Source organism: Elgaria multicarinata, chromosome 2 (assembly GCF_023053635.1).
Source record: "Elgaria multicarinata webbii isolate HBS135686 ecotype San Diego chromosome 2, rElgMul1.1.pri, whole genome shotgun sequence".
Taxonomy (NCBI): domain Eukaryota; kingdom Metazoa; phylum Chordata; class Lepidosauria; order Squamata; family Anguidae; genus Elgaria; species Elgaria multicarinata.
The window spans coordinates 142750688-142778648 of record NC_086172.1 but is presented as its reverse complement, the minus strand read 5'-3'; the positions used below and the strand labels follow the sequence as shown (position 1 = coordinate 142778648).

The following is a 27961-nucleotide window of genomic DNA, read 5'->3' as shown; positions in this document are numbered from 1 at the left end:
AATCCCGCCCCTTCGGTCTGGGCTGCCTGGTGGGCTAGGCCTGCGTTTGCTGAGGGAGCGGAGTGAGGGCTGGGAGCAGCCATGATGGTACGTTCCTAGGCAGCAGCTGCTGCTGCCACCACCGCCGGAGGTGTTGGGCTGAGGGGAAGGGGTGGCGGGCGAGGCCGCGTTTGAGGCGGCTTCACTAACCTGCGTGCTTTGTTCTCTCCCTTTCCTCGGTGGATGCCTCCTCCTGTCTCCCTCATTCCCGCCCCCGCCCTTCCTCGGAGCAGGAAGGCTCGGACGACGGCCCAGATTTCCTTTCCGAAGAGGACCGAGGTGTAAGTGTTGCAGCCCCTGACTGAGTCGAGCTTCTCCCCCCACCTTCGCGCCCCCTTTCCCGAAAACCTAACAGGTTCCGTTCAGGAGTGGGGGTGGCGGAGGGGCATATGTGGGGCTCGCTTCCAACCCCCGTCAGAGCTAGGTGGGTGGGGAAGACTGGTCGCCGAGGGGGCGCGTCGGCGTCTCTTCGAATGTTTCGCCCCTCTGAACCACCAATGGGTCATGTTCCTTGCCATTTGCTCCCCTTTGGCTCATTGAAAACTCCTGGCTGTCAGTGGTGGTCCGGGTGCAGCAGCATCCTGGGTTTTTGTTTGTGGCTATTCGGGAGGTTGTTTTTTTCCTCGGATTTGGGATTTATTAATTGTATTTTATTTAAATCTACTGCAGTTGGTTGAGGCACTGTACTCCCCTATTAGTTGAAATGTATGTTTAGTTAAATATACTAAAATGTTGGTATACTTCCAGTCACAATCAAAGGTTACATTAGTTTTTTGTTTAGTTTGTGTGTGTGTGTGTAATTACTTGCTTTAAACTGGTATGTGTAGGTTGAACCTAGTCAGTTTGGTTGGGTATGCTGTGTATAGGTTCTTTATCATCTGTTGACCCTTTTGTTAGAAGAGAGGCATAACACCTCAAAATAGGAAATGTATCTTTTGAGGTGCCTTGAATGCATTGCCTAGCACCCTTTGACTAGGAAGCTATTGTATTTATTGTTACATTTTTTTAACCTCTTTTCTTCTAAGAAGCTGAGGGTGCCAAACAGAGTCCATTCCTCTCCCTTCCCATTGTATTTTCACATTAACCTAATGAATCAAGTTGGCTGAGAGATGCAGAGCCATCCAGTGAGTTTAATGCCTCTGTGAGGATTTGAATCTGGGCCTCCCCAGCTGAACTCCAGCACTCTTACCACTAGACCACACTGACTCTCAAAGGCAAAGAAAGTGTGTTGTGTGCATTGAAGAAACTATATAAATAATAATAGAGTGCTGCTGGTGGAGTATTTTAGCGAGTCAAGGTATACTTCACTTCTATCAGAAAATTATGAGAAGAAATAGTTCGTGGGGAAGAAACATCAAGCTATGTAAACCATAGAAGCTGGGATACTAATGAACATAGTGGAACCATAAACCAGTTAAGCTGTGGTAAGGTATTCTGACCTATAACAATTGACTAGGCTGAATTGGAGTGCTTGCAGATTCTGCCCCTGGTTCCAGATGCTGTATGGGAGGGGGGATTACAAATAATATTTGTAATTCCCCCCTCCCATACAGTTGGTTACTTTCCCCTTCATTTTGTTTTCTGTTAAATTTGGTGTAACTAAAGCAGAATAGCCTGTACCTGATTTGAAAAAAACAATGGATTGGATTCTGAGTTCCCTTCCTGCGAAAGGGGCTTTAATCCATCCAAGGCTTCTACTAGATGAAGAGGAAGGGAAGGCAATTTTCACTAATTTCCCCTCCCCTCTGCAGCCCTGTGAGCCACGCCCACACTGTTTGAAAGTCCCCCAACACCTGGAGCAGATTTTCAGGAGTGCAAAGGATTGCAGCGGGGAGGGAGGAATTTTTGCCTCCCCCCCAAAAAAATCCTGAGGGGATGCTTCCACTGGGCAGACATTGGTCAGGATCCAAGCCAGTCATTCTATAATTATGAGCAGTACATTGAATGATAACTTGATATATAATACTGTGCAGAGCTAGGTATACCTAAGCCCAGTGATTTCAGTGGGCTTAGACACACTTAAATGAAGAGGGTCAGGACATAAGGCTACTTATTCCATCCAGGGTGTCCTTTCTTGATGGCTGAGATGCTATCATTCACACCAAAATAGTACCTCTAACCATGTACTCGGAGTCAGTGAGATTGGTACATTGGAGTTAACAGGATAAATAATAAACATGCAGTAATAGTTTGAAACAATCTAAAACTCGCTGCTTCACTCAGCCTTAAAGATGGGATTTTTAGAAGCATACCACATACCTGAAAATCTGTTCCAGAACAGCTACTGGCAATGCCAGAGAATGTTCCCTATGATGGCAACCTAGACTCTTGGATTGTAGTGTGATGTGATGTTAGCTCTGCCTCAGCTGAGATTTGTGTAGTGCTGACAATCATGTAGGAGACAGTCCAGCAAAGACACATATTCATACATAATTGTGTCCGCAAGATTTCTTACTTGTGAGTGTAAATGTTTGGAGATTTAACTTTTGATTAAGAATGTATTTCCCATTAAGTGTTAGGACCCTCAGCTTAAAAAATTGTTCGGTATCTGAAAATATATAATCTGTATTTTATGGTTTAAATTGTTGTGAACTACCCAGAGGTATAATACCAGCTATTGGGAGGTATAAAACCAGCTATTGGGAGGTATAAAAATGTAATAAATTATAGGTGGAGTTGGAACATAGATATTTGATGAGCCTGTCGTAGCCTTTTATGGACTATATTTTCTCACTGGCATTTCATGCTAAGAATGGGCATCCCATGTAATACACGCATGAAAAGTGTTACATATGATGATGAAGATGATTATAATCAAGCCAACAATTTGTGTCTGAGGCAACATAAGTAATTTATATTCCAGCTATATACATTTTTCCTTGAATGTTGCCTTCATAAGTACTACTGTAAATACCAGTGATAACTCATCATTTTTGTCAGTAAACTACTATCCAGTTTATAGGTTCAAGTTAGTCATTCTTTGAGCATTTTGCACAGGGAATGTCTGTGTATGCATACATATTGCCTCATACAATGCTCAATGCCAGCCTTCCTGTCCTCCAGATGTTTTGGACTACACCAGGATGGCTAGTCTATACTCATTACAAAATAGTTATATAATACAAATAGAGTATCATAATACAAATATTAAACATTGATATCAAAACCTATCCTAAGTGCCATTCCTAATAAATATTTCATAATAGTTTTCCTTCATTAAATTATTCATTCATAAATTGAGATAAACGTTTTGTTACGGTTTCCATAACTTACAAATTTTTACATAGTTACTATCTTTGATAAACAGGCACAATCCTATGCATGTTAGGCAGAAAAAAGTCCTACAAATCCCAGCAGAGCTGGCTGGGCCATGCTGGGAGTTGTGGGATTTTTTTCTGTCAAAATTTTCATAGGATTGCACTCTTAATTAATTAAATGGGTGTTTTGTGGACATAACACTTTTAAGAGCAAGTTCCCCAGTTGAGGGTACAAAACTTTCAGCTGTTACAGTCACTGGAATTGCCTTGAAATTCCAGCAGTACGTGTGGTTGGCCCAATGCATTTGAGACCATCTTTGTATTGTTACTATAAACTGGCCCAAAGTGAGGACTCTGCAGCATTGCAGGCATTTCTTGGATAGATAATATTGCACTGCTGGTTTATTTTACAAGTAACTTCTCCCTAAGGGTTTCAAGCTACTCAGCAAATTTACACAGTTGTTCAAAATTCTTGTGAATGATCTAAGATAGCTGTGCTGGTTCGTGAGGGGGGTGGGAATCCAAACTCTACAATTGGGCAATAACTTTATTAGAAACAATCAGAATGCCACGAAAAATTGCGCAAGTCTTTGAAGTTCTCCAGAATGCTTCATCAGGCTTTAAAAGAGGACATTAATATATATTTCCCATCCTCTGTTCTGGAGAATTCATAAGCTTTCACAATCTTTTGTGGCCTTTTGGTTGGTTCTAATAAAATTATTATCCAACTGTAGATTTTGAATTAATTTGGATGGTAAAATATAAAATGATGAAATTTAATAGAAAAACTACTATTGTTGCAAATTCTTTTCTGTCATACTCTAAGCCTGTAATGCAGGCTAAGAACCCTACTTGCCAAGTTTAATAGCAATGTGCATGCACAACTAGATGTAGCAGATACAATTCCTTCATAAATGAAACTTATTAAAAATGATTGTACTCTGAGAATTTTTAAGAGCTCTCTTGTAAGCAGTATGGCCCAGGCTCTGTTTATTCTAATCAACTAAACATAAAATAAGCAGATATGTTTTATTCACAGTTTTATGTTTGCCAGCCTTTGACTGTCGCTTCTGGTTTTGTTCTTTCATCCCATTTCCTTGTTCTGATTCCAAGATTATCATGTCAACATTACTTTTAGCAGTTCAATAAGAGGGCACATGTTCATATGGAATACTAGAGTGTTACAGCTCCTGATTATCAGTTCTGGTGATAAGCAAATTGATGCCAAGTGTGAAGAACATAAGACAATGGAAATGCTGCTGTTCTGTCACTTTTTAAAAAATATCTGCTAACATTACTGATAAGCTTGCATAATTGTATTTCTTGCCTATCCCTACAAGTCTTTTGTTGTATTTCTGTTTTTCCTTCTGTATTTCTAGACCATCTGTTAAGCTGTTTCTTTTGAAAGGGGTTTCCAAGTCCATAGTATGATCTGATTGCATTGTTAAGTCAATACTCAATACAACAGTAACTTACTCTTTAACAGTTCACTGAGTTCCTTCAACTTTCAGTTTACTTTCCATGCTTATTAAAAAGTGTTTCATTTAAGGACTATTAGCCTGTGACCCCACTACTCTCCCCGCCACCCTGGTAGCTGTGTGTGTGCTTTTATGCATAAAGGCACACACTCTGGTACAAATAAGTAATGGAGTTCAGGCTAATTGTCTGAAATATTTAATGCATTCTGTAAGCATATATCTGCCAATTGTTCATAATCCTTTACACATCTAACAAAGTGGATTCTAATCCATAAAAGAGTATGTGACAACAAATCAATGAATTTTTAAGTTACCACAAAACTTTAGCATGATTGGGATATCCCCCACACAGCACAGGCTTAACAGCTCTTTGCTACCTGCCACTCTTTTTAGCCCCACAGGGTACTTCCTACCATCCCCAGCATACTTTTTTCCTGGATTGCTGAGGATGAGGTGCTGGGCTGCAGCCACTCACCATTTTTATTTTCTAAGAGTGCCTCCAGAACCCACATGAGGCCCGGAGACATTCTTGGAAAGAAATTCAGCGTTGGAGGCTGGCACTGGGCGGTATAGAAATGTAATAAATAAATAAATAAAAATAAATAGTTAAAAAAATTAATAAAACAACCTTTAAAGGTCCTGTAGAATCAGGAGGGTCAGGGAGCCTAGCAGGTGCTAAGACAGATGTCTGCAGATACTTTGGGCAGCCCCCATTGATTCTCCTGCTCCCTGCAGATTCATTCTCTTTCACAATTGTGCCCACCGCTTATGCAAGGGAGATTTAACACCTCCGGGGCAGCTCAAAGCAAACAGAAACGCTTGTTTCTGGAAAGAGGCAGGTTGACAGAGTTGCATAAGGGAGCTCTGCTGACTTACCTCCTTCCAGAAACTAGCATTTCTGCTTGTTTCAGGGCTTCTTTTAGGAAGTGCTATAGCTGCATTGTATAAGTGGTGGGTCCTGCTTGTGGAACGGAATCGACAGGAGCATATGTACCCGGTTTGATTCTGCCAATTGATGCCAATTTGTATCTTCTAATATTAGAAGATACAAATTAGATGATACACAGAAGATTCATGCTGCATATTTCATTATTTCATGCTGCTTAAGATTCAGTGCCTGGACAAACATACATGGGGTGGAATTCAGTGAAACATAATGTCGCATAAGTGACCTTTCTATCCCTAACACACACACACCCGCCCCCGATGGAAGCAATTCTGTCAGGAGAAGGACTTAATTGGATTACACCCCTTCAATGTCGTACTCAAGAGCTCTTGAGAACAGAGAAACATTGTTCAGGGTGGTGCTTCCTGTTGCTCATAGGCTGATCCTAAGAATCTGCTCAGAGGTTAGTCCCACTGAGTTCAATGGGATTCATAGTAATTGTTCTTAGGATTACAGCCTTAGAGAGGTTCAATCCCCCCCCCCCCCAACGATTTGGGGACTGGATAAACTTTTGAGAGCCTTTGTTTAGAACTCCATTTACAAATGTTTGTAGTAACTGGTTATTGCTGGATATTTATCCTCACAAGCTGCAACAACACTGCCATTAAAATGTGCTTTTATTGATATGCTGCAAAATAAATATTTTGTTATATGATCAGACACTTTATGGGAATGAGAAGGTGGGGATCGGAAGTTGGCTGCTTAGCCGAAAACAAAGCCCACATATTGTAAAATGTCAAGTCTGATTTATACACGAAGCCTGTTTTGGAAGAAAAATAATTCAGATGCTTATTAAAAGGCCTGGACCAGAGGTGCAGTTCTCTAAAACTTGTTGTAGCTCTTTCCCACTTCATTTGTGGATAACAATTAAGCCCCTTTTTCTGCACTGGAGCATGAAAGTCAGTCCAGTGCAGCTCTCCTGTGCTGTCAGGTGAGAAGTGCTAGACTAGATGGAAGGAACCCACAGAATGGTGGTTAATCATGCCAGTGTTGCCTCAGTTTCTGAAGAAGACAGTGCTAGTATGCTTAGAAGACACAATATAGGCTCCTCTTACATAGGGTAGGGCTCCTTGTGTTACTCTGTTGGTGCAGCTGGAAGCTCTTGCCCGGCCATTATAATATAAGAAGGGCACTTGGTGCCTGTTCAAAACCCACTATAAGTAGGAGTGGAGTAGGGTGAAAGATTCTCATTACACTTACGTTTCTCTTCTCCCTAAATTTAGAATCATGTGATGGCATTGGTGCTTGTTTTTTTAGCTTGTTGTACCCGGCCATGCTGCATCTGAGACACCCTTGATATGTGAATTACTGGAACAGTGAAAGCTTTGTGTGCTGCAAAATTCTGAGGAGTAGAAATAAGGGGTGCAGAAATAGCAAAGAAGAGGCTGATAGGGGAAGAAAACGGAAATTGAGAGGTGGTGGTGTAGAGGGAAAATACAAGAGTTGGACGTACAGAGCTAAAATCATGGGGTACAGAGAAAAAGGAAGTTGCTGAGAGTTTTAAATTGTAGAGATCTTTAAGAGGTCAAACAGAAAAACAGTAGTAACTAAGAGCAGAAAGAGCACATTATGGAGGGGAGAGAAATGGAGGGAGGATTAGGAGAGACTTATGGTGGTGGAGAGAAAGAAGACAGTGCACTATCATGCAGAGAGAAAAGGGGGTTAACCAAGACTGGGTTATAAAGAGAACAGTTGGGAAAGAGTGTTTTCTACAGTTGTAAGGTTAATATAGCAATGTACTTTTTTGCGATAATAAAAATGTAAAAGTGACTGTTGGAGTGATTTGTGCACCCCAATCTACAAATACAAAGCACGGAATATTCTGTGTTGTTATTATCTTTTAATTAGCTGCTTTTTAAAAAACAAAATGGGAACAACTTTTATTGATTAAAGCAATGGGCCACCACAGTATGAATACAACCAGCAAACAATTTGATATATTCAACAAAGTACTGGTAATCCAACAAGTACTGGTTACAGCATCCCTCCTTAATTGACTATATAGATGCTCTTTGCATGTTCATATATTTGTGACAGAAAACCAGATTAAAACAAGTTGATAAAATGGTTGGCAAAAACGGGAAAATAACTATCCTTGGTTAGCAACAAGAACAAGAGAAGTTCAAACTATAAACCAAAGAATCCAACAAGAGCAACCCACAGTAAAAATAAATAAATCCAAACTTGTATACTGTTACTTGCATGGAGTTGCTGAGATAAAAATATATAATACAACAAAAAGGTTTTTGGGTTTTTTTTTTGCAATTGCTTGAGACTGCTGTGAATCCTTTAGAAACGGGTGGGATGCACTCCCTCCAAAGGAGCAGGTCTGTAGTTTGGGGCTGCTCCTAGATCCATCTCTGTCACTGGAGGCCCAGGTGACCTCGGTGGTCCAGAGTGCCCATTATCAACTTTGGTTGGTATGCCAACTACGCCTGTTCCTGGATAGGGATAGCCTTGCCATGGTCATTCATGCACTGGTAACCTCACGATTAGACTACTGTAATGCTCTCTATGTGGGAAGCTGCAACTAGTGCAGAATGCCTAGCTCTGCACATATAAAACCTGTATTAAAAGATCTGCACTGGCTGCCAGTTAGCTACAAAGCCACATACAAGGTTATGTTGTTATTCTACAAAGACCTAAACAACTTGGGACCAGGATACCTAGCAGACCGCCTTCCCTTATATGACAACTACATTCCTCAGAGGAGGTCCTACTGGCCATTCTGAGACGAATGGAATGCCGCCATGAAACTTCGGTGGCGGGCCTTCTCTGTGGCGGCACCCACCCTCTGGAGGACCCTCCCTCATGCAGTTCGGGAGGCGGAAAACATAGTATATTTTAAATGCCTCCCGAACACATACCTTTTTACACAGGCTTTCCCTGGTCTTCAAATGTAGCTGGTTTTATATTCCCTTTTAAACTTTTAATGTTTTAAGTTTATGCTCGTTGTATTTTATGCTTTTTAATTATGCACTGCCCAGAGAGCTTTGGCTGATGGGCAGTATAAAAATGTAATAAATAAAAATATTTATTTCCAATTCTTCTGTCCCCCCTCCAGAATTTAACAGCGGTGTACCCTTCCCAGAATTGTTGCCAATGTGCCGATGAATGTCCTGATGAAATTCAGTGGTATTAGAGAAAACTTGATTTTGCTGTTTAAACAAAACATTGCACCACTGGGGAATGTAACTTATGTTTAAAACAAGGCTTGTGCACCTAGCATGCCTTGTTTAACAGCAAAATTGTGCCAAATTTCAGAGGCATAATTAGCAATGCAGGGGATACAAAAAAGACCAATGGGATGCATGTGGCCCACCCCTGATTTAGAAGGTGAGGACACCTCCCTTTTATAAGGTTCTCATGGGCATGTATAGTATATAGCCAGGAACTCAGAAATGATGCTATTCCTCTCCTCCCACCTCCTTTATCTGTCCCACCTTTGCTTCCTAACTGTTTGGAAGGTCTGAACCTTCCCATGAAAGCTCCCCAGGTAGAATCATCACCATAGTAAGGTGCAATTACATGTGCAGTGCATGAGTGCAAGGAGACATTAATTGAAACAGCTACGTGTGTTCCTGTACTAGAAATGTGTGTTGGGAATTTATGCTCTCCCAGTGGATCGTTTTGTTCAAGGGCAGGAGAAGCTGCCCAATAAAAAAATACTTGTTAGCACCAGTTAAGATATGTATTTGTTTTTGAACGTTTCTTTGTTTTGTGTGTTGTGTTTGAAAACTGAAATCTCACCAACCAGTGAGGAGTTGCTGTCTTGAAAGATTAACAATAAATAAATATTAACATTTAAGAACAATAAGAGCATGTAATACTTAGCCTAACATGCCTTTTTTGGCCATTGTATCCCAGTTCTGGAATACCTGCTGAAGGGAGACCAGGCAGTTACCTATACTGTTATCTTTTAAGTGCCAGGCTAATATATAGCATTCACCCAGGCATTTAAAATTACAACTTTTATTATGAGGATGTTGTGAGAGGTTTATTTTTTTTATCATCTGGTGGCTGTGGATGGGTGAGTTGGATGTTATTGTTTTTAACAGTCACTGTCTGTTATTGGCTGGGCATTTGCTTGCAGGTGATCTTTATGGGTGAGTAGGGCAGTGGTGTCCCTATAACAAATTACTGACATAGGGAGATAGATAGGTAAAATCTACCCATACTGTGTTCCATTTGGATAGGTTTCTCATTTTAAAATGGTCTTTGTATATGTATTATACAATTGATGCTTGGTTGCCAGCACAGCTTCCCTCCAAGCCATAGAGTGTTGACTTGCCAAACAATGGTTACCAAGGCTTGCATGTGAATCAAACACTGAGCCAGCTGGAATTCAGCATAGGAAAATTATTTGTGTGTCTATCATCTTGTTTAAATTGGGTGTTAGACAGCATTCTTAACAGGATTTCATTTTATATTAGTTTACAAAAGCTAATAAACATTTGAAGAGTTTTCATTTATGTTAGCACACCAATTACTGCTGATCTGTAGTGACTTATAAAAGTTTTAATGGTGTTTATCGTTGTAGTATTTCTAAGTTGAAGTACATATGCAAAACTATAATCTGGACTTCTTTTAATATGTTAATGGCTGTTAATAAAACTGAGGGTTTTTTCCTCCCCTTTAGCTTAGAGCAGTTACTGTAGATCTGCAAACTGATGCTGCCTTGCAAGTGGACATCTCAGATGCTCTTAGTGAAAGGGATAAAGTCAAATTTACCGTCCATACAAAGGTAAATCTAGCTTGGTGTCTAGGTATTTTATTTGTGCTGTTTGCTTGGATTTTTATACATAACAGTATATCACAAAGAGAAAATAATTCCTTGGCATCCAAGGCTGCAAGCACACATCTTAGATGTCAGATATTTCTTAATTGTTTTCTTGTTTGGGTGGGTGGAGGCGTTTATTTAATATAATTGTTTTTAATTTTTGTACTAAAACTAAGTAATACCCTTTCACTTTGATTTATTCTTTCATTCCTTCCCACTTCGTTTTTGCAGAGTTCTTTACCAAATTTTAAACAAAATGAATTTTCAGTTGTCCGGCAACATGAAGAGTTTATCTGGCTTCATGATTCCTTTGTTGAGAATGAAGACTATGCAGGCTATATTGTAAGTGCCTATTTCTCAAAGAGCTATTAGAGGATCTGATTATAGGAAATGCTGAACTCTCGTGCTTCCTGTTGAAAAGCTGGTATTATTTTACTTTCAGAGTGGCTCATGAAACTGTTCTGTGTAACTTAAAAAAAATATCACAGATGTTTGAAATGATTCCAGTGCAGTCCTTATAGTAATTTTCCTGTTAACTGCATCTACTTCTTTCCTATTTTCACCGAGGAATTTTGTATGGCAATATTTCACTTCTGAATTAAAACTGATAAATATAACTAGCTAGCCTGAAACATGAGATTGAATGTATTTGGGTGTGCGCGCGCTTTTAGCTGGTAATGATTACGGGTGCAATTCTATGCATGCTTAGACAGAAAAAAGCCCTACAACTTCCAACATCTCACTAGCAAGCCATGCTGGGGATTTTAGGACTTTTTTTCTGTCTAAACATATATAGGATTGTGCCTTAAATTCCTTTAATTCAATTAGAAGGTGGGAGGTCAAAAAAGGCTGCAACACTGAACTTTAAAACAGTATAGCAACAGGTTGTATTATTATTTTTAAAGTAGGAACATAACATTTCTTCTATGTAAGAAAATGGTAAATGAACTATGAAGAAAACCAACATATAATTTAAATGGAAGCTGTTTTAAGGTCTTATGGGAATGACTATTGTCTCCTAAGTAATTAAGAAATTAAATAGTTGATTGTTGGTGCTTAAAAACTGGTACTTCAGGATGGGAATGTTTTACTTTTTAGCATTGTATTTGCATTTTCTTCCATTGGAATAACAAGCAACCTGATTGTATTCCTGGCTAAGCAGCACTGGGCACCCCCTAAAACTGCTGAATAACTCCAAGGGCCCTTCCACACGCCGTACTGAAGGTGCATGCATGTGCCCCAAGTACGACCCCAAAACGATAGTGTGCACTACAGCCAGAAGAGACGGAGGAGGCGGCGGCTGGGGAATCCGGGCGCGTCCTTGCCGCCGCCGCCTCCCCGCCGGCCTCCTGCTACCTGGGTAAGAGCGACCCGGCCCCAAGTAACAGGTCAAACATTGCTGCAGGATTACTGAAGTAGTGCTCGTACCTCACTCTAAGCCTTTCCCAACCATGAATCCCTTGATATTGGGAATATAATTCCTACCAGTCATTATAGCCAATGGTCCCAAGTTGGGAAAGGTTATCCTGACAGGATGTTGGTGACTTCATCTCATCTTAAAACCTCTTGGATGGCACAGTTCCTCCCTCAAAATAGCACATAATAACATTGATAATGGCTGCTATCCCAGGGCAGGAGGCCTGGTTTGCTCAAACTGCCCATGCAAGTGGCTGAGGGCATAGCATTTTATCTGCCTTCTGTTGCTTGGGCATAATATTTTACCTGTGTTCTGCTTATGAAGTTAATATGCATTTCCTCATTAATTTTACTCTGCAATACTGTTGATTAATACAATTTGTTAGCTATTAGACTAGTCGTGTGTGTGTGTGTGTGTGTGTGTGTGTTGTGATTAATCTATCTGAGTAAGTAATATAGGGCTTAAATTCTAGTGACATTTTCTTGAAGTTGCTTAATTTAGACCTGGGGTCTCCAGCATGTTGCCAGTGGACTCCCCTCTTGGTGCTTGCCAGGTTCCCTGCCCCTCCTAATTTGTATTCTATTAAGATTTTTTTTAATTAAAAAAGCCCTGAGGGGATTAACTGGTAGGCTGGTATGCTGCGTAAAGAAGTGCTGTCCTGCAGCACCATCTTTATTTGGTCCCCAAAGAGTGGTTTTGTGTTTTAAGAGTTCAAGTTATACTTGGGTTCTTGGGCAGATTACTTAAAAAAAAAAAATCTCACCAGTTTGCCTAATGGAAAATGGGTGTTTTGTGACTGGCCATACGGTAGCCACTTTATGGGCAAGCCCCCTAATGGCAGCCGTTTTGTGAGAGCGGCCATAACACTCTCAAAATTCGAAATGTGCCCACCAACTGAGAATTTTGGGGGGGGGGTGATTTAGTTTTTCCAGTAATCCTGTTTATTTTTGTTTACTCTAATTTATTACTGCCCAGAAAAAATAATCCTATTTAAAATTCTCCTTATTTAATTAAGAAAACATTCTTCATAGCATTCTAAAACTTTAAAAGGGTTTTTGGGTGTGTGTGAAATAGTAATATAAGTTAACTATAACTTTCAGAAGCCTTGTAATAAGGGAAACATGGCTTCTTAAAGTATTGTGCAAAGAAATCACAACATTTTAACATAGGGCACTAGAGTAATATGGACAGTTAAATCTTTAATGAGGCAACATTGAGTTGGGCAGAATTGAAAAAAGAGACCATGTCATAGTTCTTAAATAGCTTACTGTATCTCTGTTTGAAGGATTTTCACACTTTGGCAAGTATCCAAAAGTACATTCTGATTGACTCATTTGACAGATTCCACCAGCACCACCCAGGCCTGATTTTGATGCTTCAAGAGAGAAATTGCAGAAGCTTGGTGAAGGCGAAGGATCGATGACTAAAGAAGAGTTTACAAAGATGAAGCAAGAACTAGAAGCGTATGTGTATATTTTAGTTTTTGGTGCGCTTTTGGCTTTACATTATTTTGTATAGTTTCATTTTTACTGAAAGAGGCAGATTTGAGCATTCATCCAAAACCACGTAACTACTTTTACCTGAATTAACATGAGGAAAATTGTGCAACACACTAATGGACAAACTGGTGGGAAGTCTGAAAGGGGAAAAAATGGAAAACAATACATGATAGTTTTAAGTTGAATGTAATGAATCAGATAATTTTGAATAATATGATTTTCTAGGGGAATGCAGTGCAGTATGTTTATCCTTACAACAGTCTTGTGAAGTAGTAAGTTAGGCTGAGACATCCTGGCCTGGTTCAGACAACACACTAAACCATGCTGCTTAACCACAAAATGGTTAAGGGAATGCATTGCATTCCCTTAACCATTTTGTGGTTAAGCAGTATGGTTTAGCGCATTGTCTGAACTAGGCCACTAAATTGTCTAAGGTTACCCAGTTTGTTTCATCTCTGGAGCAACCTCTTGTTTTTTCAAAATGAGTTGTAAAGGCCTGTTGTTAAATATTTTAAGTTAGAGGTCTGCCTCATGACCTCATACTCTCTCCTAGCTGCATACTTCTACTAAAACTTGGTGAGTAGATCTATGGATGTCCCTCTCATCAAGGGCAAGTACCCTTGACCTCTGAAGCAGTACATGCATCCCTCCCCAGAGCCCTCACTTGTGTTGTGGTTTGGAGAATGTAAGAAACAGGTGGTGTCTCTTTTGAGCAGTGGGGGGAAATCTATTTCTTCTCCATATTGCAGAGCAAATGAGAAAACCCTTAGCTCTCTCCCAAGCTCTCTGCATGTACCAGAGGACTCAAGGAAGATGACACTAATGACTGGCTAGTAAACCAAGCCAGCATTTGTGAACCCTGCTTAAACTGAGCCATTGAAAAAAATGAGAGGTTCTGCTTTCCTATACAGGCTAAGTAGTGACTGAAAATGCAAACTATTTACAGATTGTAAGAGACTCTAAAGTTCAGTATTTTGTGAATAACGAGCAATGTGATTGCAGCACAGTGTGGAGTGGCTGAAAATGATCTCCCTCCTTGTCCTTGTGTGAAAGGGACACTAGTTGGATACCACCCAGATACTTTCTCTCAAAAGCAGTGAAGTGTGGGGAGCACTTTCAAAAGCACACTCTCCTCCTATTTTCTATGAGCAAGTGCTTTTGAAAGTACTGTAATGGAATGACAATGCAGGAGCTATAAGTTTTATGAGAAGGAAAAAAGCTTGGACATTGGCCCAGTATAGTAAATAGCAAGGAATTTGTGGTATTTGCTTGGGCCCAATCATGATTCATCTGTAGCTTGCTTTGAAGTTAAATAACACCCCAACTTACTTGTCACCCCCTTCTCTCACCCCTGCTGAATGAATACTACTATTCATGGAGAACAAATTACTTCCATAACTGCTGATCTGATATTTGCTAGTAGAAATGTAGTGGGGTATAGTACATAGAATTTATGGATAACTCAAACTCTGAAACTAAGTCCAAAACTCTGCTTATGCATGATGTTCATTGGATAGGCTTAATGAATTTTAACTTGCCCTTTGTCTCCTGCTTTTCCTTCCTTGTCTAATTAGCGAAGCTTTAACTCCTTACTTCTCTCCTTGACTGTTCTTTATTTACTTGTAAGTTCCTATCTTCCTTCCAGAGCAAAGCATTTGACCATAGCTGGTTTTGCCTGTGCTTTCCTGGCTTCATTACAATCTTGACTTGCTTTCTACATAATCAGGTTTACAGAGATGTCAACAGTTGGTTTAATCTAAAGGGTATGGTGATGATAAAGTCTCTAGAATGGCTGGGCTGATATGATGGCACTGAATGTTAAGTTTTCAGTCTATTTTCTGTGAAGGAAGGGAGAATTGTCAGCTGAATGGAATTCCAAGTCTTGCACAGTGACCCTGGAAGGTAGGGAAGGTTAAAGGAAGGCTGTAGAATAGGCTCCTCTTAACTTTTTAACCTGTGGAAAAGGGTGGAAGAGGTAGGCAATTGAGGCAAAAAGCAGCTAATTGGGAAGCTTTGAAGAAAATTCAGTGTTTAAGAACAGAAGGGGCTGTACATTATGTGGGAGAAGGGAAAAGACATATAATAGCTAAAGAAAGGAGAGCAAAATAGATAGTAGCCTGAAAAGTAGAAACCTCAGCAAACAATGGGTGATGGAGAAATGGAACTGAAGAAAGGATTGGTACACATAAGGCCTAGAAACAGGAGGGGCTGTACACCATAGCTGGAAATGAAATGGGCAAGCAAGGGAGGTTTTAAAAGTCTAGAGATTATGAGTCAGGAACATAGAGTTGCTGGGCTTAGAGTCTAGACTCTAAACGGGGAACTCTGCCAGTTGTGGCTCTATTATAACTGTACATTGTGATCTAGCGACAAGGGCCAGAAAACAATGGTGCAGACACTGGATACTGAATTCACCATACTGCATTGAACCAATAAGCCAATCTTCTGTCGCAAGCTTCAAGTTGAAACTTACTGCTCTTCATTTAGAAATGCAACTTACAAAATTATATAGCTCTGCTTTTCTTTATTTCTAGTGAGTACTTGGCAATCTTCAAGAAGACAGTAGCCATGCATGAAGTCTTCCTGTGTCGTGTAGCAGCTCATCCCATTTTGAGAAAGGATTTAAATTTCCACGTCTTCTTGGAATATAATCAGGATGTGAGTACTGAAAGATGTAACAGAAGCAGCCTGTGCATAGCAAGATATATTCTTAATATTGAAAATAATGTATTTGGTATCTCATTCCTTGAAGCAACTAATGAAAGTTGTACTAAACACATTTGGATATAGATGTAGAAATACAATTTCCCTTTCTTTACAAATACAATTGTTTTTGTTTGGAAAACTAATGGAAAAGTTGGCAGAAAGCATTATTAAAGAAAGAATTAAGCTTGTAGAAGAACAAGTCTAGCTGAAGAAAAATCAGCATGGTTTCTACAGTAGTAAGTCTTGTCTCACCGAACTTAAGAGTTTTTGAGAGTGCCATGTAGATGAGTGATCTGGTAGATATGGAACGATGAACTTCCAAAAAGCTTTTGACAAAAACTAAACTTAGGCTTAGAATAAGAGACAGTTCTTCTTACGAATCATAAACTTGTTAAATAGCAGGAGGCAAAGAAATGGACAGTTTTCCCAGTGGATGAGAGTATGGAGTGGGATCTCCCAAATATATGCATGTTTATTTAACTTGTTCACAAATGACCTGGAGTTAGAGGTGAGTAGCAAAGCAGAGAAGTTTACGACCACCACCAAAATTATTCATGTTAGTCAAGGAGACTGAAGAGCTCCAAAATAATATCTCCAAACTGAGTAAATGGGCAACAAAATAACAAATGAAGATCATTGCAATGGAAGGAAGTGTAAAATGATGCACATTGAGGCAAAAGAAAAAGTTCTAACTTTGTGTACACTGATGGGGTTTGAACTCGCTGTGACTTCACAGGAAAGATCTTGGGATAGTGATGGGCAGCTCAATGAAAAGTCGACTCAGTATGCCACAGCAATGGAAAAAGAAAATTTCCATGTTGGGGATTATTAGAAAAGAAGCTGAAAATAACATGGTCCGTATTGTAGTTGCTCTTAGATTATTGTAGAACCACATATGGAATACTATGTACCACATATGGAATATTATGTACATTTCTGGTCACCTCATCCCAAAAAGGATATTGTAGAGGTGAAAAGGGGGAGAAATGGACAATCCAAATGATCAGGGTTGGAGAACCTTCCCTTTTAGGAAACACTAATATATTTGTGGCCTTTTTGTGTAGAAAAAGGTGACTAGACAGGAGGGAAAGACATGATACAGGTTTCTAATAGACATGATATAAAGAAGATCAATAGAGGCAGTTTTCTCTTCCCTCCCCTCCCTCCAGTAATACTAGGACATGGAACCATCCAAAGAAATTGATAAGCGGTAGATCCAGGACAAAGTACTACATCAAGCAAAGCATTAATTAAATTATGGCACTTGCTGCCTAAAGTATTTAAATACATTAAATAAGAAAACTATATCTGAGAAAATGGATCCAAAATAATACAAAATTAGAACAGATGTGGGTATATTGAAGAAAGATGCATGCAAATCCATTGTAAGTCTCAAACTGACAGAATCATACAGCTTATAATAGTTTCTTGTTACAATAAACAGGCAGAAATGAAACTAGTATTATAGGTAGTTTCTACTTATGGTTTCTGATATCTGCTCTGAGAAAGTGAAATCAAATTATTCTGATTTTTTCCTAAAGTAACAACATTGTATGTGTGTCTGTATTTCAGTTGAGTGTCCGTGGAAAAAATAAGAAAGAGAAACTTGAAGACTTCTTTAAAAACATGGTTAAGTCTGCAGATGGTGTCATTGTTTCAGGAGTAAAGGTGATTCTTATTAAGCCATTTTAAGTAATGGCTTTATACCTTGTTTGTTAATATTTGCAGATTCGTTGGTGGGAATGTGGCATGCTAGCAACAAATGAATTCAAGTAGTTTCTATATATATATTTCTGTTACAAGTAAAAGCAATTTACAGAACATCTCCATACACAAGAGTGGTTCCAGTCTTTAGTTACCTAATGGTGCTTGCAACATGCCCATGAATAAAGGCTGGTGTGGGAGTTTAGAGGGAACATTGCTAGGGAGAGGTATTTTCTCACAGTGCTGGATCTCTTTAGCTTTCCTTAGACTTGCCTGGTTTTCAAGGTATTGAAATGGCAGACTGGCTCTTGCAGCTGTTTGTCTTCTAGAAAGCTGCAGGATGTAGGGCTTAAGTGCATATCTCCTCTTCCTTTCCTTATGAGAAGTACCCATCTAATCTTTAAATGCTTGCCAAGCAAATAACCTAGTGATTTTAGATTTTCTTTGTCTTTCACTTACAACTAAAATGATACATGTGCTTACCAAACAAAAGCATACCACAATAGCTGTAGTTGGTGCCAGTCACATTTCCATAGGGAAATGTGACTGGCACCACAAGTTTGAGTAGTTCATTCTTATTCATACCATGCCATGAGTGTACATGGTGCTTTACAGAACTATAAACAATATAGGTTCCTGACCCCAAGGACCTTACAAACTAAGATTTTTGGGGGGAAAGAGGAAGAAACAAGTGTAGGATGAGGGGGAAATGGGTTCTAATAATCCCTTCTTTTAAAAATGTAAATCAGATGTTTGTAACTGACTGTAGATATGAAGGGTCGCATGGAAATATTTTAGCTAATTGGTCTTGTACTGGAATGGGTTACTTACTTTGTCCTTTAAAACCTGGAGTATATTGCACATGACTGCAGCTAAGGCACTTTTTCTGTCCTGGGCCTTCTTCACTTATTCATTAGAGGCAGATGTATTTTTCTCTGGACTGTCAGTCGCTAACTGCATCCCTGAAAAATGTTTTCTACAATTCTGTATTGTCATGCAGGATGTAGATGACTTCTTTGAACATGAAAGAACATTCCTTGTAGAATATCACAACCGTGTCAAGGATTCCTCTATCAAGTCTGATAAAATGACAAGATCCCACAAAAGTAAGTTTGTTTTTCTTCTGAGCAGAAGTCATATTGGATGAGCATTTTAGAGAAACCCAATTTTGGCCCTTGACATAAATGATGCAAAATTGCATGAATCTGCTTAATTTGTAGATTGCATTTTTATTGTAGTATTCTGGTGTATGGTGGATTTGGATATTTGTACAAGGATAAGAGTATTTGGGATAAGGAAAAGAGAAGGAACATTGACTTGGTATGAATAGATAGGGACCAAGACAAGCGACTGATAAATAAAGACAGAAGGCCCCCACCCCCACTGCAGGGTTTCATGGTCTTAAGCAGACACTGTCTGCACTTATTTCAGATCTTACCAACAAGCTTGAGAGTTGCAGAACCATGTGGGCTTTAAAAAGATGCAATGGTCAGAAACCAAAATGATATGGCTTGCCTCCAAATTCCTTTGCGAAGTGCATATCACACATACAAATATATGTAATATGGAAATTCCAGTCAATATAAGTTAATTTACTTCTGCATCTTGTATGTTGATGATTTGCAGCCATGGGTCTTGCAACTATTGTAAGCTGTAATATAGACCCTTGTGCAATATTTGAGCTTCATGAGTGTTTGCAATGTTCTTGTTGAATAATGGAACAAATAGAGTTTTAAGGATTTTCTTTTTCTTTTCCAGATGTTGCAGATGACTGCAATAGAATTGGTTCTTCATTATATACATTGGGAACACAGGACTCCACAGATATCTGCAAGTAAGACATTTTAGAAAGTTACATGACTTGAAGAAATTACAGCTTGGAGCACAAGATTTGTATGTTATGTCTGTGTAATATCCGTGGTATCTAACCTTTTCAAAAACAAAGTATTTTTTTAGTTTTCTACATAGTATATTTATCTCCCTATATTTGCTGTCTTCACAGAGGCAACTAAAGTCTCATCTTGGTAGTGAAGCTATAAAATGGAGGGCTACAATGTAGATGGGGAGGAAATAGGCCATAAACATATGGCGAAACATATTAGCCTGTAAAAGGGGCCCAAGTGCCATAGCAAAACAGCCATCTGGGGAGGAACACTATGTATAGGTGTTTCAATGCTAATGCTACCAGATTCCAAGCCAAAATAAGGGAGTTGGAGTGCCTGGTTTTAAAGGAGAACCTAGATATAGTGGGCATTACAGAAATGTGGGGAGTGGAGAGAACCAGTGGGATACAGTCATCTCTAGATATAAACTCTACAGGAAAGATAGAAAGATATCCAATAGCCAAAGCTAACAACATCAAGGCAAACAATAAAGAATTCTTTAAATATATCAGAAACAGGAAACCAGCTGGGAGGCAGTTGGACCTTTGGATGACAGTGGAGTTAAAGGAGAACTAAAGAAGGATAAGGAGATTGCAGAGAAGCTGAATGAATTCTTCTCTTACTGCAGAAGATATAGGACAGATATCTGTTCCTGAACTGATGTTTTCAGGAAGGGTGTCTGAGGAACTGAGGCATTTAGTGGTGACAAAAGATGAAGATCTCAACCTTATTGATAAATTGAAAAGTAATAAATCCCAGACCTAGATGGTATCCATCTTAGAGTTCTTAAAGAACTCAGATATGAACTTGCTAATCTTCTAACTGAAATATGCAACACATCCCTAAGATCAGCCTCTGTAATAGAGGATTGGGCAATGTGACCCCAATTTTTAAAAAGGGGATCTAGGAAATTACAGACTGGTTAGCTTAACATGTGTCCTGGCAAATTGGTTGAAAGCATTATTAAAGAAAAAATTAGTAAGGACATTAGTATAGAAGGACAAGCCCTGCAGCATTGAAAGGCAAGTGCAGTTCAGTGTAAGCAAATGTAAAGTGATGCATGTTGGGGCAAAAAATCCCAGCTTGATTGACCAAGGAAGATCTTGGGACAGCTAGATGAAAATGCCAAACTCCATGTTAGCCATAATTAGGAAAGGAATCGAAAATAGAACTGCCAACATCATACTCCTGTTATATAAATATATGGTGCGACCGCACTTAGAAGAGATCTTGTTTTGAGCAGAGTGGTGATAAGTATACTCGGAGGGAACTAAGAAGCATACAAAGAAATACCTAGTTCTGCAGGGACTAAGTGCAAAAGAAAAGTTGTTTTTTAGTGGGAGCTACGATCTGAGGAAAACAGAGCAATCTGTAAAACTGCTGCCGCAACTTTTAATTCTTAAGGTGTGTCTTAACATTTAGTTGAGAGAGACAAGCATAGTAGCTAGATGTAGGAATGTGGAAACCCAGGTTCAGATCCCTAGTCATGAAGCTCACTGGATGATGTTCGGTCAGTCACCATCAACCTATCTCTCAGCCTAACGATCCTTACAAGGAGGTTGTGAGGATAAAATTAGGACGGGGAGACAAATGTATGCCACCTTGAGTCCTTGGAGAAAAGGTGGCATATAAATGTATGTAATATATGTTAAATTGATAACAGTGTTTTGAATAGATTAATCTTTATTCTAGATGACAAGACCTGCATATGTGTAAAATTGGTTTCACTGCTCATCAGGCAAAAGACCATTTGTATGGAGCAGTGGAAAGAGGAATGATATTTCTGGAAGTACAGATATAAACTAAAAAAATGTTCATTATATGTTTCCATTCACAGATTTTTCCTGAAAGTATCAGAGTTGTTTGACAAAACGAGGGTATGTATTATGAAAGATTATTATAAGGTTTAAGTTGAGGTGGCTTACAGTTCCTCCGTTTTTAGGCATTATCACTATACTTTGTATTGGGTATATACAGTAGCTGTGTATTTGGAGAGCTGGGAGGGTAGACTTAATTGGAGGAAGGGGTTTAGGAGCCACAGCTGGGACTGTATGTATGTCTTACCGGCATGGAGGGTGGAGAGATGAAGACAGGCAGGTAAGGGGAAAGGATGTAAGACAACATTGAACTCTCCTCTCTCCCCCCCACCCCGCCTGTCATCCCTTCTAGCCAAAAGTTTCCATAGTGTCATTTTAATAGCCTATTAGGTCTATGATGCATGGTAAATGTGCTAACTAGGATTTGATCTCCATAGTGCTGTTAGGGCAGGTCTTTGGACCACATTTTGAAGAAATGCACATTACCATCTAATGCAGTCCCCCTGTAAGATAACTAAATCCAGAGTCTAAATTACTCATTGCACTACTGTTAGATTCTGGATTGGGTGGAGGGCAGCCTCTCCCAGTTGTATCTGTCTTGGCTCTCAGTGCAGTAGTGTCCTAGACATCATGGGTGGGTAGGTCGTTACATTTTATCTTTCTTTATAGGTATCATCCAACAGCCTCCAGTTTGAAGTATATGTACTAGTGCTTTGAGACTGCCTAAACCTTCCTGCCTGTTGTGGGCTTGAAAGTGTTTCAGAGGTTCCTGGCTTCCATGCCAACCACGAGCTTTTCTCAGTATCTGGTTTTGCACTTTTAATGGATCATATCCTGATTCTTGTGTGTAACGATGGGCAGGGTGATGGTGATCTATGAATGGGAGTGTTTGCCAGTTGGCTTAAAAAAAATGCTTGTATTTCCTTTGGGATCCACTTTGGATGGAAAGGAAGGCGATTTTTTTAAAAAAAATACCTGCAGCTAATAATCCGTTTAGTGATAATTATTACTGCTGATAATGACAAGGTGTATCATTTGTAGAAGCATTTGGAGAATCTAGCAACAGAAGTGTGTGCAAAATAGCTTTCACAGCTGCAAAGGTGATGAACTTGCCTTTCTGCTTGAGGTTGATTCTTTCCCATTAGAAGGAGAATTCAATGAACATGGTAATGAAATAGCCTTAGCAGGATTCTCTCTCTCTCTCTCTCTCTCTCTCTCTCTCTCTCTCTCTCTCTCTCTGTGTGTGTGTGTGTGTGTAGATTGCACCTCTACTGTATGTGGGAAGAGATGATGAAACAAAATCCGTATACTTCAGTCTAGTCTGCTTTTATAGACAGCCACTTCACTAAGCAAGAACTTTTGCTTTAGTATCATCTCTCAGTTACAGAGAGAATATGGGTGACGATACTTTCCTATTAAACTGCACACTAGTCCAAAGTAGCTAACAATTGAAATCATAATGCTAATGTATTTGAATTTGCTTTTTGACATTTTATTAAACAGAACTTGATGGAATTCATAGTTCGATGGCCATGTAAGCAAGTAAACTGAAGAAGCTGGTAAAATGGAATAGGCACAGGGATGTGGTGATTCCAATGTGACCCAAAAAGATGGTTATATCTCTCATTTCACCAGTATATTGCTTTAATTGCTTGCTTCTATGGCATTGGGGCAATAGGTTCCTGCCATCCAGCTGAGCCCATATTACCCTCAATCTGACTTTGGGTTGAGTATTTTGGTTCAGTTAGGGCCTTGAGTAACAGCAGCTTTATAATTTTGAGTGTAAACACAGTTGTATAATCAGCTACATAGTAGTACTTCCAATTAAAAATGTTTGTTTCAAAAAATATTTTTGGTTAAGCAGTAATACAATTTTGTTTTAATTATGCATTTTATTTAAAGACAGTGTACTATCTATAGGGGAAAACACAGCCAACCGATTGGGTAGGGGCTTTTGTTTGTTGAAGTGGCATGGTTTTAAACAAAAATGGATGCATTATAAAAGTATGTTTTTAAATGGAAATGTTGGGAAAGGGCTGGGGGCAGGAACAAAGTTATAATGCAGGACATAAGAACCTTGACGGTTGCATCCGGACTAAGATAGTTGAACTTAATTCTCAACCCCACATTGTGACTCTGTCATTGCAACGGAAGTGGATGCCCGATGTGGTTGGAGCATTCCCGGTATGATCTTTCTAGTTGTATTATATGAAGTGTTACTTTTCTTTTTCTTTTTCTGATCTAGAAAATAGAGGCACGTGTGTCTGCTGATGAGGACCTTAAGCTTTCAGACCTTCTAAAATATTACCTAAGAGAATCACAAGCTGCAAAGGTGAATTTGTGTACTTCTGCTTTTAGAAGTATTTTATGAAAGAGCATCCAGAGAGAACTATCGAACTAGATAAGTCAATTTCTTGGGTATTTATATTATTAGATAATTACCAGGCAATAACAAAATGTTGAAAAATATTACTTGATACAATAACAGATGAGTGGCTTAAGAATTTTGCTAAAATTAGAATGTGAGCTATAAAGATCCTAAATAAAATATGTGTAATTCACTGAAAACTGGTAACATTACTTCATATGCTTTAGCTAGTGATCTGATATGAACATGTGAATAGCTTTTGCCTCTAGCATTTTAGTTATTTGGTACAGCAATACTTCCTCATTGGTAGAACCACCAAAACATTCTACTTTAAAAAAGGAAGAAGCTTGGATTCCCAGATACCCTTGTGCACACAGGGTAACTGGTGCCCCCGCCCATGTTTCATTCCTCACAGTTGCAAACTCACTCTAGAAGGTTTCTTGACTTTTTGGAGTATGAAGGTTGCTGCCACCTGAAGAGAGCAAGAAATCCTTGTTGCACAGACAGAAGTATTCTCATGCTCCAATCATTCCTTTTTAAATAAGGAACAGTAGGATTAATCATACTTTAATGGTTGCTTGTTTTCTATTCCAGTTCTACCTATACAAGTGAGCCCATCAGTTTATGTTGGGAACAAGAAATTGAATGAGAAAAGCTTGTTTGGCTTAATAAAAATAACATTAAGCTTACTGAAACATGAATAAAAATAATTACATTACTTTAACCCATATTTGGGAAAGTATTTATCCGAAGACTAATGTATACATCTGTAGATTTTATTATTTTATGTATTGCAGGACCTTCTGTATAGAAGATCTAGGTCATTAGTGGATTATGAAAATGCTAACAAGGCACTGGACAAAGCAAGAGCCAAGAACAAAGATGTGCTACAGGCTGAAACTACTCAGCAAATTTGCTGTCAGAAATTTGAAAAAATATCTGAATCGGCAAAACAAGGTATTTGAGGACACTTAAACTTAGTAGATTGAAGATATGCCTGTGAATACACTTTCAGATATAAATCAATTAGAACAAATTATGTTATTGAAAAGAATCCCTTTTTAAAACTGTCCAGTGGCACACAGAAAAACCTGTGTACATTTGGTGAACATTAGTGTCCTACTAGTTTCTGTATGAAAATGCTTCATTATAGAATTTTGTACATCTGTGGAGCCTCCCTCAGTGGCTAGTGATTCTCCTTCTAAGTCAGATGTAATGCCATGCAGTCAGCAGTATCAGAGATCTTAGATGTGCATCTGGAATCAGTGAATTATGCATGTGGCATCTCTGAAAGACTGACTTCAACTGCTTTTCCAGAAATGAAATCTAACCCTGTTGGGCAGTCGAGACTGGAAAAATTGAGCTAATTAAATTTAATGTAAAGTGGTTCTTCATCCCCCAAATCTGATGAAAGTCATGCATGTGTGAGAACTAGAAAAACCTGTACCATTTGAAAAACTCTGCAGGCTAACTAATTACTCCAGATCATATGATTTGAACATTTAATACTGTAGGATTTGGTACCTCAGATCCATAGATAAAGGGGTTTATAGATTGTATCCTTTAATCAGGCAGGAGCTCTGAATTCAAGCAGTAGAGTGGAACTCAGTTGTGTACATTTAGAATAGTTTTTATACTTTAGAAATGGAATGCAAACCCTTTTCATTTCCTGCAGAACTCATAGACTTTAAAACTAGAAGAGTTGCTGCATTCCGGAAGAATCTAGTAGAACTGGCTGAATTGGAACTGAAGCATGCTAAGGTAATACTTTTCCTTGTAGCTTAACCAACTTCATACTGTAGAAGCCAGAATTGGCAAAATATGGTTTAATAGAACAGATGCTCTGCCCCCCAAAATAAAGTGGAAATAAAGCATAATCAATGATAAATAGATGGTCATCTCTTTTTGAAAAATAGGACGTAGCCATTCTAAATCTGAAACAATAACGTAGTTACTCTACCTTTAATTTATGGTGAATCCTAAATGCCTCCATCAGAATTATTTGCATTGATTTTTGCATAGATGTAGAAAGTTCAATTGAAAAGAATGGAAATATTGGTATAATAGTTCCAGTTGCATCTACATCTATATTTTTTCTCTTATATGGGCAAACATAGGTGCTGTTTTCTGTTTCTGAGGTCTTTTCTACTCAGTCATAAGACTAGAAGTGCGTTTTTAAAAATGCTGGGGAAGAAGCTGAAGCTCTCAGAATGCTGCTCTCTGCTTTTGTACAGAAGTTGTGAGCCACTTTGGTAAAAGAAAAAGTGAGAGATGCATCCAATAAACTGAATAATACATTACAATAATGTAATGTTAAGACAGTGTACACCTGCCTTTGCATCTTCATTTAATATGCTAGATTTTCAACTATATAAAACTAAACAATGTCAGTAATTTCTACTAATATGTTCTTTTTGTTACTACAGGGTAACTTACAGCTGCTGCAGAGCTGTCTGGCAGTGTTAAATGGAGACTCATAAACCAGAATCTGTCCTCCTATTAATAAGGGCTGCCTTCCACTGGAGTTTACTTTGACTTTGACTTGGCATTTACAACTTGCTGGAGAAACTGGTTGACAAAGGACGCATAAACAAGCTCCTCATTATTTTCTTCCTGAAAAAAGTATAAGCCCATCAGAGTAATTCCAGATTAATGAAGCAACAGCATATTTGTTATACACAAATATTCACACATTAATTTAATCACTGTATGCTCTTATTGTTCAGAGAACCAAACATTCTAGTTCTTCTTCTTCTTTTCTTTTTTTTTTTTTTGGTGGAAGTAGCCAATAGAATTATGATCTTGTTTAAGGCTAGTATTAAATATTGCTGCCACTCTTTATTTTACTACCTTTGTAATTTCTGAAGTTGATTTGAAAAAAATTGCTTCAAATTGATTAAATATTGCCACTAGGTGTTTGAATATTGTTGCTATAAGGCATTGTATTGGTTATTCCACATGATGTTATAAAGCATCTTAACTTTTTTTCAAATAACAAACATTTCCTAGACATTTTGGAGCAAACTTTATGTAATCTTTATAATAGGACTTCAAAAGAAAAGCAAATGCATTACTATGTTTGCCTTAACTTGTAGACTAATCCCAATTATTGTAAAATAAACTGTGAAATCAGTGATTTTTTTTCTAAAATTCTGTAGTTGTTGTATCATTGTCTTGTAATTTTGAAACCAAGTGAATTTATAATTTTATTTGCTTTATACTCAACAATTAATTTTGTAATTCCCCTAATAAATCAAGCCATAATTACTTTAATAATCCAATGTTTGCATGGTCCCCATCCAATGTTATTCAAGTGGACTTCCTTTTCCCCAGTGCAGCCCCATGAATCTACTCCACCACAGCTGCCATTGTGCTGGCAGGCACACATTAAAGGATGCAACCCCATGTGTTTGAGTTCCCCATTCATCTTAATAGAGCAGCTGTTCCCTTCCATTGAAATAAATAAGTTTTAAAGAATTTCACTGAAAAAATGTTCTGAAGAAAGAACATTGTTACTGTTTTTTAGAAATACTATTTAACAGACTTGGATTTTAGCTTTAAAGGTGGAGAGTTGTTCGTGAAAGGCATATGAAAGCATCAACTTAGGTTGTGACTGGCATTTCCAGGCCTAGACCTTGAAACCTGTTGTACATTGTTAACTGTTGTTGAGGAAGGAACATTCCACAAAATGCTGCTCCATCACCATTGTACTGACACATGATAATCCTAGGTGGAAGAAAAGGCAAAAAAAGAAAAAATGCATTGTGCCATGTTACAGTTGAAGTCAGCTATGGACACCTGCTGCCTTCCTTTCAGGTAAGATTTTGAATTTCCCGAGACTCCACATCCAGTAGCCTGGGAATAACCTATTCCCAGTAGCCTGGGAATAACCTGTTGCTTCTAAGGCCTCTGTCATCCAGGACTTGTTTATCTCTAGGTCTCTCCACCTCCTTGCTCTTACTAAAACCTGGCTTCCTGCCCATGATACCGCCATCTCTGCTGCCCTCTCTCTTGGAGGACTCTCTTTCTCACACTAGTCGCCCAGAGGGTCGGGGTGGTGGTGTGGG

The 27961-nt window shown here is 38.8% G+C and overlaps 1 protein-coding gene across 1 annotated transcript; it reads left to right on the top strand.

The window, feature by feature from the left end:
• On the top strand, nt 1–27170 carry SNX6 (sorting nexin 6). Its single transcript, XM_063117794.1, has 14 exons — nt 1–87; nt 273–320; nt 10360–10464; nt 10732–10842; nt 13259–13380; nt 15951–16074; nt 17695–17790; nt 18827–18932; nt 19585–19660; nt 21547–21586; nt 23772–23858; nt 24692–24851; nt 25570–25655; nt 26321–27170. The coding sequence occupies exons 1-14, from the start codon at nt 82–84 to the stop codon at nt 26372–26374; spliced, it is 1221 nt and encodes a 406-aa protein (XP_062973864.1). The 5' UTR covers nt 1–81; the 3' UTR covers nt 26375–27170.
• Nucleotides 27171–27961: the final 791 nt, after the last annotated feature.

Coding starts and splice junctions, on each gene's coding strand:
- SNX6 (XM_063117794.1), top strand. Junction 10,465..10,731: donor AATTTACCGTCCATACAAAG/GTAAATCTAGCT, acceptor TCGTTTTTGCAG/AGTTCTTTACCAAATTTTAA. Junction 18,933..19,584: donor AATGACAAGATCCCACAAAA/GTAAGTTTGTTT, acceptor TTTCTTTTCCAG/ATGTTGCAGATGACTGCAAT.